Below are 18,379 nucleotides of genomic sequence, written 5' to 3'. Positions count from 1 at the left end.
AGTCTATGTAATGATCTGGCAGAGGAAACTAAAGTTGTTTTTTTTCCTCCAAAACATTCGTAATTTCAGCAGTAGAAAACTGAAGCACACCCGAGCTCAGAGAAAGCTCTCTCACATCTGCCTTCGCCTGTGTGCTGATTCCCTGGGGTCCCATTTATAACAATCTAACAAGATAGAATCTGCCTTTGAGTATCAGTAAATATGGCTAAAGATTACAAAACTGTACTTATAATTGTTCAAGACTAAAAGGCAGAATACAATGGTTGATTAATGTTTATGGTAGAGGGCCTTTTTGCAGAAAGACGTTAAAATCAGTAACCCTCAAAACCCCCTAAAAAGCCCCTGAGCCCCCACTCCAGCCTCCTCGGGCTCCACTGAAGGATGCTATCCTCATTGTGCAAAGTTCATCATTTAAGATGGTGCACTTTATTTTTCATGTTGAAGCTGATTGAGGATACCCCATCGGAGCTGTTTCTTGAAGGGGATGCACAAGCTAGCTCTCTGTTAGCAGTGCTAGGTGCACAGGGGCAAAGGACATCTTTGCTGGACACCAGCAACACCCATCCTTCAGGTCAGGGTGCTTTTGGCAATGCATCGACTTGGACTGGCCTCACCCTAACCACGTCTGCTCTGTGGGTGACGAAAAACACCCTCAGCCCTCAATGCTCCCTATCCATCAATTAACTTTCATTAGACATATTTAAGCAGGGGGAGGTTATGGGTGCAGCGGCGTCTGTCAGCGACCCCTAGCAAATGCACCTGCATGTTTTGGAAGGGCTGATGAGCTGAAGTGATGAGGTCTCGGTTAGTGCAGGAGCCTTGGGGCTGCTCAGGCTAGGGTTTGTGCTGGGCGACCGGCAGCTTGCAGCAGGCATTACCTAGGTGGGGTGCTGCACCGGTTGCCCTCAATCACTCTGTGGGGAGCTTGGGAACTCCTGTTGTCTTGGCTGTTGGGAGGCTTCCTTGCAGTCTGGAAAGGTTTATTTTTTTGAGAAATAGTAAGTGGAGAATGCGATACCAATAGATGTTTCTCTTTCATTAGCTCTTTTAAGATGCTTATTTAAATGTGTTTGCTTTGCTTTTCAAATGGTAAATGTCAGTGTTTCAGGTATCACTGTTAAAAAAAAATAAAAAAATTTAAAAATACATCTTTGAACAAGCCCAGGCCAGGACTTTGTTAAAATGCTGATCTAGAAATGGCAAAGGTGACTGGACATGCAGGAAGGATGGAAGATGTGGGGAAGAGTCGGTGCTAGTTTACATTCCAGGCTGGTCCCTCTTGGAGGCTCCTGCCAGGGCAGAGCCCAGAGCAGGTCCTGCAGGGGGGAGAGCTGTGGCCAGCAAGCGGGACTGGGTGCTGGCAAGGGTGCTCAGGGAATGTGCTGAACTGGTGGCTGTGACTTTTGCAGTGAAAAACCCATGTTTTGGGGAACAGGGTAAGGGCACAGAGAGAAAACCTGGAAGGCCTGATGTGTGTACGCTCCAGCGGAGTTTGTTTCTTACCGAGGAAACTGTGGCCTTCGAGGTGAGACACTAACTGGGGTGTGCAGAGCACTGTGCTAGCAGAAATATCACCCCAGCATGCCATCACGGGAGAACCCTGGCACTTCTAAAATCACGCTTGAATAGTTCTGTTTCCCACCCTTGCGTCCCTACAGTTCTCCCAGCCATGGCTGTGTGATGGCAGTGCTGAGCAGAGCCTAAACCCCATCCCCTGTAACCCTTCTCTGGGGCAGGTCTTCGTGGTTTGCTGGGTAAAACGCAGGAGACCATCAGCCTTTTCTCCAGTCCTGCAGTCCCACCTTTGTTCCTGGGACTGGAGCAGATCCAGGAATTTTTAGTGCTCCTTTCTGTTGGTTTTAACCCTCCCATCTCTTTGCCAGCACCAGCTTTAAATCACCACCCACAGGAGATGTGCAGATAGCCACTCTCATTTCTTGGATAAGGCAGAAAAGGTGTGAATGGCGTGATTTTCCAAAGTGTCTGCCTGCATCTGGTGGGGGCTCAGGGTAGCCTGCTGTGCTCAGCACCCCTCTGGATGGTACCACAAGTGCTGCCATCCAGAGTGACAGCAGGGAGCAGGAGATGGCAGCAGGGGTATTGCCGGGAGACCCTGCCCTCTGGGTTCACTGCTCATAGCCCCTATCCTTCTGTGTATGCATTGGTATTTTTGAAGAAGCCCAAATCCCTCCGGGTCTCCCATGCTGTTAGCATGTTCCCCCCTCTCCAACTCTTTGGCAAAACGGTTGGACTGAAACAATATGAAATCACAGGCAGAGCGCTGGGGAGGGCACCAATCTCACCCATTCCCTCTCGCAGCCTGCACACTGCTGGTGAGGAAGGCAGGCTTCGTGCCACTTCCCAGAGCCTGGGCAGCATTGCCGCCGTGGGCATGGTGCCAGAAGATGGCTTCTGCCTCATAATTGAATAAGGATCTAAGGAAATTTCACTTGAGAGCATACGATAGGGTCCTTCCTTGCATGGGGAGATGGGGTCCCCGGAGCTGGGTGCCTCAGGCGAGAACCTGTCTGAGTTTGGCTGGGTCGGGTAAGTCTGGGTACACTCACCTCCACTGTGGCTGTTGGTCCCAAGAGGAGCAGGGACTCCTCCATGCTGCATCTCCGCAACTGGGGTGCCGAGGAAGAGGAGGAGGCAGGGGGGAAAAGAGGGGTGGGGGAGAGGAAAATAAAAGATCTGTGACAAAATCATGCGACACCCACGTAAATATTGTTTGTATGAATTGGGTCCTTCATCTTTTGTTAGCAGCAGCTTGTTAATTAACAGCAGATTAGTGCTGCTTTCTTCTGACACATGAATATATTTTGGGCTAGAAAATACTTGTACTCAATAAAACTGTGTGACTGAACAATTCAGAAAGTACCAGTGGAGCGCCGTAATGGATTCCCTTTTCATCCCCTCCCCCCCGCCTCCTCCTCCTCCTCCTGCTCTAAATGCAAGCAGATTTCTGCAGTCTAGTGCAGAAGAGACATGTTAAACACAGCTAAATAAATCATGTTTACTCTTGGCGTTCTTGGTAGTGAAAAATCTGTTGGCTGTTTTTACTTCCTTATTTCTCAGCATTTGCTTCCTACCTGTTTTTGAGCTTGTGCCCAGAAATAGTAGTTTTGTCAAACGAGTGGATTATGCCAACCAGCAGTTCCCTCTGCCAAGGAAGCTGCTGGATTGCAAAACCCGGTGACTTCTTTCTTACAGTGACACTGAGATTCTCCCCCTTCTTCCCCCCTCCCAGTATTATAATATAAAAGAAAAGTATTAAAATCTGGAGAAGGAGAAGATGTAACCAGATCCTAGCAGTTTAAAACCCCAGATTAAGGAAAGTTGAACTTCTGTTCCAGAAGCCCTCCTTTCCTTGAAGCTGTTTGTGGAGGTAAAAGAGCTGGAGATAGCAATAATAGGAACCAGGCTTTTTCACTTTCTCATTATCATTCCTTGTCCCATTCCCCACCCCACCCCCACCCCCCCCACCCCCGCCCCCCCAGATGGGTGTGGGTTTTGTTTCAGTGTTGGGGTTTTTTTTCCCCTTTACAGAATGCTTTGCAGCTGGGAGAAAGAGGTAACTAAGCCTTTATTTTAACCAAGTTGGCTCTTGAGCTCTGCTGTTGTGGGCAGCTGGCAAAGTCTGGTTTTGGGGCTGAATTCTGCCCCTGCTCTCCTGGGTGGCTTCATAAACTTCTTACTTGAGTGAAGGCTGCTGAAGGGGCTGAGCTCCTCTTTGCAAGGTAGGGTGAATGCAGATGTGACAAAGCTGTGCACAGCTATATGTTCATGTCTGTAGGTTTATGTGTATATATATGCAGCATATCTACTGTCATCGGCAGAGCTGTGTTGAGTGGAGGGGGGTGTAGCCCAAAAGGCTAATGTACCAAAACTATGTTTTGATGCAGTCCTGGATATTAAGCACTCCTCTTTGACCTCAGGTGGCAACTTTTCAGCCTGGACCGATCCTCCTCACTGCTGTTATCCCAGTTGTCAGTGATCCCAGATGTGACTGTAACATGGATTACGAGCCTGGTGGACTGTCCCTGTTTGGTTTTAAAATTAGAAAAAAGATCCTTTTTCCCATCAGAGCTTTGCATGTATTTACTCTTTGATCACATTGGAAGGGCCTTATCCTGTCTCCAGAGGAGCTTTAGTTCTGCTTTCAGTGGTAACAGGGATCTGGCCCATGCTGAATATTAGCATTTTAATGGCTTACTTAAAACCCCATTGCTGGTACACTCGCAGGGCTCCCAGCATGAGGAGAGTCCAGCTCCAGGGTTTTGCAGAGCGATGTTACAGGCTGCAATGCCTGCTGAAATAGAGGAGCGGGGATGGCCTATTTGTCATACATTATTAGTATTGTCAATAATAACATGCCTACAGAAGCCAAATTAATTCCTTCTTCCACTTTACTAAGTCCAAGAAATGCCAGATCAGTTTCAGAACAGGGGAAAAAATAAACAGAATCAAAGTTTGTATGTTATGATTCCTCTGAATTTCTGGTGGGAATACTCTACTATAGAAATGATATTTCCATAGAGGCATTGGCTGCCAGTTTGCTTAATTACATTAAATAGTGGTATAAACCTCGGCAGAACATAAACCTCTGTTACAGTCAGTCATTAGAATATTGAATCATAAGGAATAATGATACCAGTGCTAACGTGTTACAAGTCTTTATTATATTAGTGATTGAAGTGTTATTTAAAAAATAAGGTTTGTTGTAGCGGTTTAGGTGTGCATGCATATTTTCTCTGATCACCTATTAAGAGACTGAAGACTGGATTTGAATTTATTACAGGGAAATAAAAGGCTTGCTTAGAGGAAGAACTACTAGATGGCTCTTTATGATTTTACAGTTTGATTCTGCTTGTCCTTAAGGAAGGTTCATAACACTTACTTCAGAAATGCCATCTACATCTAGAAAATTAGGGTTAAAAGGACTTCTTTGTTGAAACTAATTACAGGCTAGTTCAGTTTCTTAGTTGGTGACATTTTAGAGATTTTGCTTGTAATGCAAGAGGTTATAGAAAGATTTGGTTAGATTGATACACAGCAATAAGCTGCCGTTTGAGTATATTGACATTTTCATCAGAAACAAAACAAAACCCTACTAGCCTTTATTTTACTGGGGTGATAGGTATGAATTTAATATTGTTTCTTCATCCTGACCATGGACGTTGGAAGGAATTATTTGCTTCATCTTGGTTTGTACACTATCTCTGTTTTGTTACAATCTTTTTTTTTGTTTATTTGAATACACTTTCCTGGGTAATCAACTTCGGCTTTCATTTCAAGCAGGCCTGATAATAAAAAGCCCTTTATCTTATGGAGAAAGATGCTGTTCTGTACAAATGAATGGGTGAATCGGTAGTTATGGGGAAATCTGGTCCAGAAAAAATATAACTTAGAAAAAATGTCCTGTATGTAGAATGGTTCTTGGTTTCCTGTAGCTGGCTTTGCTCAGTTTTGTTGTACTGAAAGGGGTAAGGTGTTTGTTTTATACCCTACTTGTGTATTACCTCTCCTGGTGCAGGGTTCAGTTATCCTGTCTAATTAGCACTTGTGACGGGCCAAATTCTGCTGGGATCCTAGTCTTTGGGTGAAACTTTTCATTGTGCTATTTAGCAGCAGGATTGGGCGCAGGTTTGCAACATGCTTCCTTGTGCAAATGAAACATTGGTTTATTAGTTCCCTGTTTTAACTTACATTATAGTGTGAACTAGATTGCCGGTTGCTGATTTATTTGTCTGCTTTCTTTTGTCATTTAAAAGCTAGTTAATTTTCTAGCCTCTTTTCCATTCAGAGAGTATTATTTACTCTGTTGTGCTGGTGTCCAGTAAATTGAGGACTGAAGCTTTAGATAGATCCTCAGGGTTCCCCTTGTTTGGTGGATTGTTTTTTGATTGCTCCAGTCATTTAATTTGACAGATTCAGTTATCAGACTTGGGCCTGCTTGTACACATGCAGCTGGATTGCTTTTCCCCTGAGAGATCCAAAATTCAAAAAGAATCATAATCTTAAAAACCTCTGTGTCTTGTGTCCCCGCCCTGCCCTAATCACTTGCCCTGCTTTGCTTGTTTAAGTTTGCTTGGTGTTGGTGAAGTGCTCTGAGTGTGAACATGCTCCATACACAAAGGAAAATTTGTGAAACATAAACATGCATGTTAGTGGGACTCCTCAAACACACTTATATTGCTTGAAATGTAATGTACGTGTTCACACTAGCCAGGTAGTCTGGTTTTTTCACATTGGAATATAGCACTTATAAAATGCCTACTTTGGCAAAGGGTAAGCCAAGAAAACAGGAGCTGTGATTCTCTCCAAAAGCTAATTGTGCCTGTATATTAAGTTTGTCTATCTGTGCTTTACAGGGACATCAGCATCACCTGATGGTCCTCCTTCACATTTCCAGCAGTGAAGCAGTTAACAGTGCTACTGCTTAACATATTGCTGTTATGGAGTCTTTTTAGTTTCCAGGACATTTAACTAAATCAGGTGGATGTCATTAGCTGATATTCACAGATGGGGAGACTGAGGCACAGAGGAGCAGGGTGACTTCATCTGCCTCTCCCCAAGTTCCCTCCCCTTCCAGGAATTGTTTTTGCTACCAAACAGCTGAGGAGCTGCTAAAGGCTCATCCTGCCTAATTCTATCAGTGGTGTGTGGTGTGGGTTTGGTTTTTTTTTTCACTGTGGGACAGATTTCAAAAATACTAGCTGAAGGCAAACTTTTGAGCAAGGAAGAGGTACTTACCTGAGCAGCAAATCCTGCGGTTCTCTTTTTCCAGAGGCCATACTCTGCCTGAGGATACGTGTGTGCAGTGCAGCATCTGCCGGTGTGAGCTGGGCTCAGTCCCAAATGGCGAAGGCAGAGAAGTCCACCAGTGTTACTGACTCCTGTCCATCTGGGCTCTTCTGTGTCCAGTTCACTTCCTTCCTTTTAGCCTCTTGACCATGTGTTTGTGGTCAAGCCCTCTGATTATTTGTAGTGGTATTTCTCTCTCTAGCTGCCTGTATATATTATTTTGCCCTTTGGAAACAGCTCTTTCTATCCGCTGAGTTCCTTTATTAATTCCAGGGCTTGTTAAATTGCTGCGATTGTCTGTTGGGGGGGCTATGTGTTTCAATTACATCAGGAATATTTGCTGGTATATAGAAATATTCATGGTATAATCAGGCCTAAAAATTTTAATCCCCACAAGGATTTTTACAACCATTGAAACTCCCCAGGACTTAATTACAAGAGTTGGGGAACAAACTTGGGAAAATTGATGAACTGTTTATTGTCAACCCTTTATGCCTTTTGGAAAGCATACTCCACAAATCAGGGTGATTATTGCTATTTGTTAGTTTATTGTGGTAGCTTCTGGACATTGCAACTCAGATCAGGGCACCATTGTGTTAGGCACTCTGCACCCCTGGAGCAAGAGCTTGGAAGCATTTTGGGGCTGAACAGACCAGACAGGCAGAGGGATGGGGAGAGCCACGCTGCAGGAGGGGATGTGTGGTAACTGGGTGGCTTGTGCCCTGAGGTGTGTGCCCCAGTCCACTCCCCAGCCCAGAGCCTTGTCTGCAAGACCACCCTGCTGAGATGAGAAAACACCCTGCTTTCCTGTGTTACTTTTATGTCACGTCTGTCAACATGCTGTATTTCCTTATCCCTTATGATGTTTTTAGGCCCAGTCCTGCCCCTGTTCTCCTTCTTGGTTGCTCTCATAGCAGAGGGATATGGTCATCCTGGGGCAAACTCTTGTGTCGGTAGGGTGGGCAGAGGGCACAGCAGGAGGAAGCAATGAATGCAGCCTTGGGGTAGGCGAGAGCCTTTTTTCATGTGTGTTTAATGGGGGTGAGCCAAGTTGTTCTGGTTTTTTCCTTAGCTTCATGTTCAAAGCACAGACAAGGGGCCAGGAGCTGGTTTAGATGAGCATCAGGTGGGACGGGAGATGGCTACTCCTGCAGGAGCCCCCGCAGGGACCTGGCTTACAGGGATGCTGCCAGTGCTGCCATGTGGCACCTGGACGCCCCTGCGAGACTCCCATCCCGGCGCCTGAGCAGGTCCAGTGATGACACCCCCCTCCCATTTCCTAAAAAATGGGTTTTGACACTATATGAGCAATCTTGCAGGCATAGTGTGGGCTACTTCTGGGAATCCACATGGTCTTTTAGGTAAGTAAAAATCTCCACGGCCTGCCCTTGGATGTCTCAGCCTTCCAAATACCATGTACAAATATATGGACAACCTAAAATGTGGATTTTTACGCAGTGAGAAGAGTTGCATGCTCAAAACAGGATATTTAGATATATTAGGATATTTATTAACCACATGGGGTGTTCCAAGCTCAGTTTATTTATCTTTGTAAAGTGCTTCCAGATCTTTGTGTGGAAGGCACTAGAGACATGAAAGGCTTATTATTATTATTATTGTTATTATTGTTGTTGTTATTATTATTACAGCATCTAAGTACTGACAGGCAACCACAGCTGTGCGCTCAATTCAAGCCGCTTAAATTTGGGGGCTGATTTTTATGATATTGACTCTTAATACTTTTTCCCATTGAATCCATATGCAGAAATGTGTGTTCACCTGCCCTGCTGAAGTACCATTATTCTCCAGAAATATGTAAATGCGGTGCTTTTAAAGAAAGGAAGAAAATGTGGCATAAAGATTAAGTATTCACATTTATATGGCAGAACTCAACTGCCATTTCAGAAGGGCTTCAAAGAAACCAACTGTATGAGCTGGTAGTTGCTTCTCTGTCATTAAAAAAGAAAATGCATTGATTAAAATAAAGCCAAGGATTCTCATAGACAAAGGATAACATTTATGGTGTTTCAAGGGTCTGACACGAGCTACGAACAGCCCAGGAAATGGAGAGCTGAGTTTCACAGTCAAGCGTTTTAATCAGTACGGTTGTGCACAGCCGCTGCTGCGTGCGTGTTATGTAATATCACACTTCACCCGCCCACGTACACCTAGAGACAACAGGCATCTTCGAAAGGTCTTGGCATTATTCAGAGGAAAGACTCCCAGCAATACCCCTGCATGGTGTTTAACCTTATCTTGTGTTTAGGCGTTTCTTTTTTTTTTTCTCCCCCTCCTTCCCCTTTCCTTTTGTTTTTCCCTTTTCTATTCCTGTGGTACATCAATAGTGGGTATTTTTATATCTCCAAAAATGGAGCAGATATAGGGGGGAAAATCCCATTAGCTCCATGATGTGTTTTCATGGCAGCTCTGAAGGTTCCAGTCATGGCCATTTTCTAGATTTTGTAGCATTGTTCTCATGCTGTTACTTTTACTATTTTTTTTTTTAAAGTAGAGTTGAAATGTTACATTCTGAAGACACCAGCTAATAATTAAGTGGTACCTAGCCTATGCTTTCTTTAGGTTTTTAAAATAGGAAATAATTAACCAGAGATTTTAAAGATCTGCAGAAAAGCCAAACAGGCCTGTGAAACCGCAGGATCTAATAACAAAGAAGGTGAGTTGGTTTTCCAGTGCCCTAAGAGCTTGAAGACGGCCTTACTCTGGCTTTTGAGTAACAGAAAGAGCTCAATAGCATTTCATTCTGGTATGAAGTAGCCCTGAAGTTAACTGTTTTTCCAAAGAAAGACACACACCCCGCTCCCCCTGCCCTGCCCGCCCCCCCCCCCCCCCCAAAAAAAAAAGGATGTCGCTGGCTGCTAATTAGATGTATTTTAACTGCAAAGTCATTTTAGCAGCTAATATTGTTATTATGTGCTTCCGTGTGAATCCTTAGTGAAGCTATTAAACTGTGAGAGCCTGAACTTATCAGACATTTTGTAATGTGGCTGGGTTTTTGTATCCTTGTTCAGAAACCTGTGGGGAGTGAAGGACCTTTTCTGGCTCAGACGTGGAAAACACATTTCTTACCAACTGATTACCAGGGTGGGCAGCTGAGACCTTCTTGCATCCTCCTTTTGCACTTTTTTTTGTTGTCTCCTGTCCCCCCCCAGCAATAATATTTCTTCTTTCTGTTATACTCCCTCCCTCCTCTCCCAGACACTGTCAAACCCCACAGTGCACCCTCTAGCCAAGGAAGGGGGTTTAACTGCAGGGACCAGTCTGTTATTTTGGGACACTTTCGACTCCTGCCTGTCGTATACAACAAGTTGGTGGTTCTCAGTAGCTGGTATGCTCTCAGCATCAGGCAGGCACCTGCTTTTGAAAAGCAATAGCCCACAGCAGACAGTGGACTTAGCCATCATTTTCCTATCGGTTTCTCACCCAGGATTCTTACTTTGTAATTGCTGGGTTGGGTTTCTCAGGGTTTGGACTTTTCCCCTGTCTTATTGCATCGGTTGCTTTTGTTCTCCTTCGCACCCTAAAACAAAGTGACTGATACAATACCCAAACTGATGAAAAAGAAGGAGATTTTTCCCCCCTTTATTTGCTCAGATTTGAATTGGGTTATCTGCCTATCTTGTTTATGAAATTTCTGCTGTCTTTTCTGCACAGACTGTGACTCCCAAATCTTCCACAGCTCCATTTCCATATTCCTGCGTGCTTGTTCTTTGTTAATCACTTGGCAAGCGCTTATTTGAATATTAAAAATTTCTTTAATCATCAAAGGCAGGAGCACAGCTTCATGAATATTCATATTTTTTTCCTCCTCAGACTGGATTCTAGTTCATTACCCTGCAGTAAAGCCAAACAGTCATCAATCGCGCTCATTACAGCCGCTGGCGTTTTGATTGGCTGCCTGCTGCTGGTAGCCCGCGTCCCCCATCCTCCCGCTCTCCTCCATGAGCTGTCGTGTACCTGCCAACAACAACAACAAAAAAAAATATCAACAATGCAAGAATAAATTTATCCCGTTGAAAAACAACTTTGCAAACTTGTCAAACAGTCCTCGTCACTTTTTTTTTTTTGGTTTTACACCAAAAAATTTAAAAAAAAAAAATTAGAAGGGAGAAACTTGAGCTTTAGAGATGAATATTTGTCAAGAGAGTTGACGTAAGTTTCATTTGCATAATGACTTTGTACTTCTGCATTAATAAAATTTGCATATGAAGCCATGTTAATTACTCCTGATCATGCTTTTTGCATTCATGCATAGTAATTTTCTCCGACTTGTGAGAATTAATGTCTTGGCATGGGGGGAGGAAGGGGGGGAGTTGGGGTACTGTCAAATTTCTGTGCCAGTGCCCCTCACTCACACTCTCTCATTCTTGCTCACCACATCGCTGTTCTTGATCTGTGGCTCATTTATGCATTATCATTTGAAATTCTTGGGAAAAAGAAATGTATCAATTCAAAGGGAATCCTTGTTTCCCCCCCACCCCCCCTAAAAATCCCTGAGCAAAATACAACAAATCTCTTCCCTGCCCTCCTCCTTCCCTCCCCAGTGCAGCCTTTCCATTTCCAGCTCAAGCAAAGTTTTAGTCTTAGCATCATAAGTTGGTGCAGGGGAACTGCACCAAAACTGCTGTGTGTGTGCTGGGGGAAGAGGAAAAGGCTGGTGTGCAGGTGTGTCTGGCTGAGCGCCGCGCTCCGTGCACGAGTGTGTATAATAGCACGTCTGCCGATACCACTGGGTTGTTCTGCCTTTCCTGGGGGGTGCTGTTTGTCTGCCGCTTGCAGGGTGTGCATGCGTTGCTCTGCTAGATGCTGTTGGAAACGTTTGTGCATGTGTCTCTATGCTCTGTGTGTGTACACGTGTGCTTGTGTACATTTGTTTTGTCAGCCTTGTTGGTATCTGTATGAAAAGACATGGTAGAAAGATAATAATAGCAGGTGGGAACGGTCCATATGAGAGGGTGTAATACAGATGAGACAACTAGTTTTAGGAAAAGCTTGGGAAAAAATCTTTTGGAAAGATTAGTGAATAGATCTGTCTTTCACTTTTGGATGTGTCTGTTCAAAGCTGCTGCAATGGTACATGTAAAACCCATCTCAAAACATCTGCAGTACTCTCCCTGAACATGAATTGCACAGGGTAGGGATGAGGCTGCAGCCTGCACTCTGAATTTGTAGCCATACACTGTTTGAACAGATGTTTTTCTTTTTATTGAAAGAGAGTTTTTTAATAATAGAGCTGAGCTTTAGTCTCTAACCAGCTATTGATTGATTTTCCATCACCAGACAGGCACAGAGAGACACACAGAAAAACTTGGTTCAAGCCCTGTTAAGTGGCTTACGCGTCTGCCTGTGCACCACCTGCCCGTCTGCCTGTGCACATATATACACACCCAGGCACCCACCCCTGCAAGCACACAGCACCCCCAGGGAGGCACCAGCTACGTGTGCCTGCATTTACATGTGATGTGAGACGTAAAGCAAGTTCTCTTAAATTCAAATCGGGTCCCCTGGTCTAAACCGTGCTGAGGTGGGACATTGTGAGAGTTGCTTGTGGCTTCATCTTTGTGCTTTGCTCAGGGACTTTTCTTGCAGGTGTGCCAGAGGAGCATGGTGGTTTACATATACCGTATCATATAGCCAGTTATGCTTAGGCTCAGGGAGAGGGACAACAAAAAGATGCAGTTTATGCCTTGATTGTGGCTTTTGTCACATTCATCTAGGCTCTTATGCTCATTTCCATCTTCTGAGGTCATGTCCAGTTTACCTTGTTTTCTTCTTTGCAAGTTTAAAAATAGCAGAGAGAAAAAAATATTACTCTTAGCTGTGTGCATAGGAGTCAATATAACCTGTGAGCTACTGCCATGTAAAGGCACTGAGTATACGCTGAGTTTGTTTAAGCATGAGGACAAAATTCTCCTTTACCATCAGCAATGCAGATCTTTTATTTACATGGTGACAGTCCCTGTGCATGTTTCACACTTGTGCTACGTGCAAAACTCCCCTTCACATCTGTGCAGACTGAATGCAGAATATATAATTGAGATCTGCAGTGCAGGTGAGTGATTTCCCAGGGCTGACCAAGAGGAAAATCGAGCCTCGCACATCGTGTCAGCGATGTCTGAGCAACACAGAGCTGCATGTGTGCGCCTGTTCACCCTATCCGGATTGGGTATTTGCCTCCAGGATTGCAATGCAGTTCTTGTGGTCTGCTTTCCCTTAGTGCTCGTTGTTGCTGTGCACTTTGCGGCAGTCAGGGGTGGCTTGCAGGGGTGTTTGCTTTTTGAAACCTTTGTGCAAGACGATGTGGTCAATTTGCCATAGAATGCCAGAGACTGGCTCCCCTCCCTTGCCTGGTGCTGCATGGGTTGAGGCAGAAAACTCTCAGCACCACCTTAGGATACCGTCTGTCTACCTATCCGTATTTGTTTATCTTTTTGTCTGTTTGTTCATTTTGTGTTTGTCCATCACCTGTAGCAATTAAGCTGAAGAATGATAGAGCCCCTGTCTTCATTTTCAGCTTTAGATAGAGCCTTTATGCGGAAAAATCCCACAGAAGAGGAGCTGGAGAGGTAAAACATGAACATGTTGCTAGCAAACACAAGCTGAGTGTTTCTGGGCACCACTGTTCCTCTTTTTATAGCTATGAAAATGTATCACGTACCTAATGGTGGAGCTCCCCTTTTCTCTGTGCATTTCCTTGAGGCCAGTAGGTATGATTCCCCTTCATGATTTGCCACCGATCTCATTCTAGATAGGACTGTCCTGATTTGTGACAAAGGAGCAAACCCTAAAGTGGTGGCAAAGAGGAGGAGGAATCACCTGATTTGACTTTGCTTGTAGGGGCAGACTCAGCCACCTGGTCTGGTAGCCCCGCAGTCTTTGCCTCTTAGTGCTGGACTCAGGAGTGGTGGTGGTATTCCCTGAGCATCTGCCGGAGTCTCTCTTTGTCCATTCTTCCTCTCCCTTACTAACCCTTTCCTTTCTAATAATAGGTTAGTGCTTTTTATATTTCCTTGTATATACATCAAAGGACATAAAAACACCTTCTGAGTGACATGTTAAGTTCCAACCATTCATTGGCAGCTCATTCATATAGTCCTTCCCATAAATTTGTTAGGTACCTTGTTAAAGTGGATTGCTGGCTTGCCCCCAGTACCTCTGTCAGAAGGCTCTTACAGGATCCCTTTGCCCAGATGATTAGAAACCTCCTCTTTGAAGCCTTAATTCCCCTTCTACACTAGAGGAGATGTATTACACAAGAGCAGGGAGGGCCTCCCTGTACCCACTTGGTGAGCTCTTAGCATCTTCTTGGACACCTCAGGGCTATGCAAACTGTATCAAATTCATTGCCAATGGGCAGGTGCAGCCCACTGGGACTAGAGGAGAGGCTGTTGCTCTCAGGGTGGTGGTGAGTGCTAGGACCCATGCACTTCCACATTAAAACCCCGTGCAGTTGCGGTTGATGGTACGCTTGCCTGGCTTCATATAGTTCCTCTGTGTGATGAGCTCCTTCCAGACCTCTAGTATGGCACCACAACGTGCAGAGGGATGAGTGACTGCAGGACCTTAGTCATGGTGGGGCCACAGACACGTCTAGGTGTAATGTGAGATGTAGCTGCTGCCCTGTGGTCCTACTCTAAATCCCGATTTCAAGCTCACAACTTTCCCAGCAAGGATGAGTGCCCAGGCAGCTCGACATAGCCTATGCTAGCCTAGTTATTTTTATAATATTAGGAATATAATATATAATTAAGTCATTGGAGGGAATCTGTTAGTCTTAGCTTGTTTTATAAAAAACCCGAACTTGTCATTCATGTTACAGTGACAGTAGAATGGTCCATAAACACACAGAAATCTCTGTCTGACATCAGTTTCTACATACCTAGTGTACAACCCTGCCCAAAATGCAACATAGGTATGGTCTGGATGGTAGTTATCATTACTGCTTGTGTACTACTTCCAGGGAGATCAAACAGTTACAAAAGCCAAGGAACTGGTCCCCTAAAATAAAAAATCCTTCCTTGTCCCACAAGCCACAGAGATGGCTTCTATTTGAAACCAGTCCTCACAAAAGAGCACAAATTTTGTCGTGATGCTTGAAGCTCAAGTATTTACACAGGGAATTTAGACTCTTCACTTGTGGTTTTGGCAAAAGCTTCACACAAATGTTTTGCACTGGTGGTCTCTTAGCCATTTAAGATAAACGACAAAATCAAATGCAGTCCTTGCAGACTGGAGTGCTGGATGCTGTGCCAAGGATGAAGTATCCCTGTTTGCCTCATGTGTAGCTGTCAGATCAACATGCAGGCCTAGTTTCCGAATCAGGACTCTCAAGGTGGAAAGGGTCCCTTGGAAAATATTGGAAGGAACACAGATAAATATTTCTCCTTGCTGCCACGGTGCCTGTGTGTATCTGCAAGGCGCACATGCATGTGCAGCCAGAATTGCCGCCATTAAAAAAAAAAAGACCATTTGCCAGAAGATACCCCACAATTAACACACATATTTCCTGATCTAAATACAGGGGGAAACTGTGGTTTCTGATCTACCACTGTGCGGTAACTGTTGGCAAATGCCAGTTTTTTAATGGCGACCACTCCACCACATATCTTCATTTAGAAACTGCCCTTGATTAGTAGCTACCCTTTATTTAATAATTAAGTGGTAGGCATAGTTTTAAATGAAGGGGGTGGATTCTCTGTGGATGTAAAGTGGTGGCATTTGCTCAACTTCCCTTTAAACTCTGCTAATTTGCACCAGCCAAAAATGTGACTCATACCTGATTCTGTGTGTGTGCACGCGTGTGTGCCTGTATTTGTGCAGGTTTAGATTGATATTTAAGACTTGTATCTTAGTTTTTCAAAGCCGCAGAACTCAGTTTGGACTAGTGCCAGGAGGAGCGAGCATTTCTAGTGGAGCAGGAGAAAACTCTTAAATACAGCTTTTAAATGGTAGGTGATTCCTAGAGGGGTTAAAAATAAATAATACGGTTGGAGGTTACAATATCCTCTTTTAGCTACCAGGAAAAAGGTTGCTCCATTCTTCGCAGGCTCAATAGGGAAGCAGCTTGCATAATCGGGGCATGCAAAATGCACAACTGGCCGCAGCTCAAGCGGGAAGGCAGCACAGCAGCCGCCAATGCTTCCTTCTGGGAGCTCGGCTCCTGGCACCTCGCTGAAGCCATTTGAGCTCTAAGTCACTGCACTTTGTCCAGGCTGGTGTGTGGAGCCCACTTCAGTGGCGGCTCGGCAGAAAGCCTGCCCAGTTTTGTGTCGGCTCAATGCATTAACACAGCCGTAAAACAATAATCCCCCTTTTGATTCGGTCCCTGAGCAAGTGCCGGTGGCGATGTCTGCCCCCCTCCAGCTCTGCTCCATGCCAGGGCCGCCTGTCCCCTCCACTTCATGCCTCTCCATGCCCTCCGTGGGCCCCCAGCCTTGGTTCGTGGGTCCCCCAGGTCTCTTCTTGCTCTTTCCCTGCCCGGCGCGAGCCTGCCAGCCTCAGCCAGACCAGAGAGGGGTTCAGACCAAGCGTGTTGTGCGTTAGGCAGCCAGCCCCCGCCTCACCTGTTTCCCCTGATGATGCCTCCTCTGTCCCTTCAAACTTAGATCCGACTGACAGTTTTTTCTATTGTTTTTTCTCCAGGGCCGTCCAGGCCTGCAAACCTGCCGGGGGCTCCCATAGCTGCCTCCTCCCACCCTCACACATCCGTGATCACGTCACCTCTCCGCGCACTGGCCTCCCTCCCGCCCTGCCTTAGCCTGCCCTGCTGTGGTGCACGTGCAGTCTCAGTTGGCGGGACTCAGACTGAGATTCAGACTGAGACGTCAGGCACATTTGGATGTCATTGTCAGTTGTCAGGTAATAGAAACATTTTTTTTTTTTTGTTGCTATCTGAAGGTCAGTAGTGCTGCCAAGTGATGTCGTCTTTGCTGTGGGAGAGCTGCCTTTGCTGGGTTGCGTGGGGAAGGCAGAGAAAATGCCCTAAACTATCCCTCTCCCCTTCCTCCTTCCCCCTCCACCCCAGTGGAGGATGGGGAGGGGGAAAGGGTGTGCAAATCCTTCCATTTCCCCATCCCTCCCCTCCTGCCTTCCCACCTTCAGCTGTCACTGGCAGCCATGACTCTGCCATTTGTGCCACATTGTGAACAAATGCCTGAGACTCCTCACAGAACATGATACCCCAGTATCAAGATTTCATCTCTCTGGGCTGTTTATTTTAAGCTTAATTGGATAACATTTAACATCTGAGGGTTTTTTTTTTTCTTTCCCTCCTTTTTTCCCCCTTCCCCCATCCCCCCCCCCCTCCCCACCCCCACCCCCCCAGTCATTCATATTAAAGGCTCTCCTCTGCGTCCATGTGCACACAGGATGTATGTGCTCCATGCCATTTTCTCCCTTGTTTTGAGAAAACGCTCCTTGGTAACTTGCCACGCATCCCTTGCCTCTCCCCCATCAGCTTTTCTTTCCTTTATTCCTTTTGGATGCCTGACTTTTGCCACCGCGAGGAGGGGAAAGTGATGTGGAAATGAGGGTGCAGCGAGCTAGCCAAAGAGGACACGGACATATTGTTGCCAGACCCCATCATTTAAAACCCAGTGATCTCTTTGAAATCAGTGGGTGTTTCTGAGCATGGCTCAGTTGCAAGATTGGGTCTATGGTGAACTGCGGGCTGAAGAGGTGAAAATGGGTAGGTCTTAAAAGAAAATACAGCTGTGGCAAAATCCACAAGTGTTTATGGAATCTCACTGTGGTGGGCCAAATCCTGCAGCCCTCATTCATGCTAACGTGTGTGAAGTTTTAATAGGGAGTTGCCAGAATGATGCTGGATAAGTAATGCATGAGGACCAGAGGATTTAGAAAGACAGCAATGACTGTCAGGAGTAAAAGCCTTTGGGAAATGACTCCTCATGTCCCCCTGCAGCTGGCAAAACTTTGCTGTGCTCAGCTTTTTCCTTCCACAAGAAGTGGTACCACCTGGCTGCAGTACGCTATATCTCCTGAGAATGTCCCTGTACATCTCCCATTGCTGTAATAAAGTGAAACAAAAAGTTTTGAAAGGAATTTAAATTTGCATCTTGGAAACCCTTGGTCTTGAAAGATAAAATATTCTTGAGATGAAGCTGAGAGCATTCTGCAGGGTCCTGTTTTGACCCTGGGTGAAGCTCAGGGCATGTGAGGAAGGCTCCCGTGCTGCCTGGGAGAGGCTCAGCCTGCACCCAGCCACTTGTGTTGAGGCGCAGGCACTGGGCTTGCAGCAATGCACCGTGTGGGGCATTTGGTCAGATTTCTTATGTGAGCTGCTGTACGCAGCATGGGGGCGATGCTGGATTAATCAGCCTCATCAGATTGACCAACTGGCCTGAGGTGGGTGTAGAGATGGGCTCTTCTGAATGGTAGGCGCTGGAGCAGAAAGTGAGATAGCTCCCCTGCCTCCCCCCTTCCCTCCTCCCTGTAACCAGCAAACCAAGCTGGAACTGATCTCATGTTTTGCTGTTCTGTCTTTGCTGGTGCAGCATGCACAGAGGTGCCTCTGGTAGGCAGGTAGCTGTAACTG

General features: G+C 45.6%; 1 protein-coding gene across 5 annotated transcripts in view; it reads left to right on the top strand.

The window, feature by feature from the left end:
• Positions 1-18,379, top strand: part of BCL11B (BCL11 transcription factor B) — a 96,850-nt gene that overhangs the window by 26,615 nt on the left and 51,856 nt on the right. For 3 of the 5 annotated variants that reach the window (XM_055812731.1, XM_055812736.1, XM_055812741.1), the window contains exon 3: positions 16,468-16,683. The exons of the other annotated variants lie outside the window; for them this stretch is intronic. In XM_055812731.1, coding sequence (XP_055668706.1) covers positions 16,468-16,683 — 216 coding nt within the window. The remainder of the gene's footprint in view (positions 1-16,467; positions 16,684-18,379) is intronic. 5 annotated transcript variants of the gene reach the window in all.

Source organism: Falco peregrinus, chromosome 1 (genome assembly GCF_023634155.1).
Source record: "Falco peregrinus isolate bFalPer1 chromosome 1, bFalPer1.pri, whole genome shotgun sequence".
NCBI lineage: Eukaryota > Metazoa > Chordata > Aves > Falconiformes > Falconidae > Falco > Falco peregrinus.
Note: the sequence above shows the minus strand (reverse complement) of the source record. Positions and strands in the feature narration are given on the sequence as shown.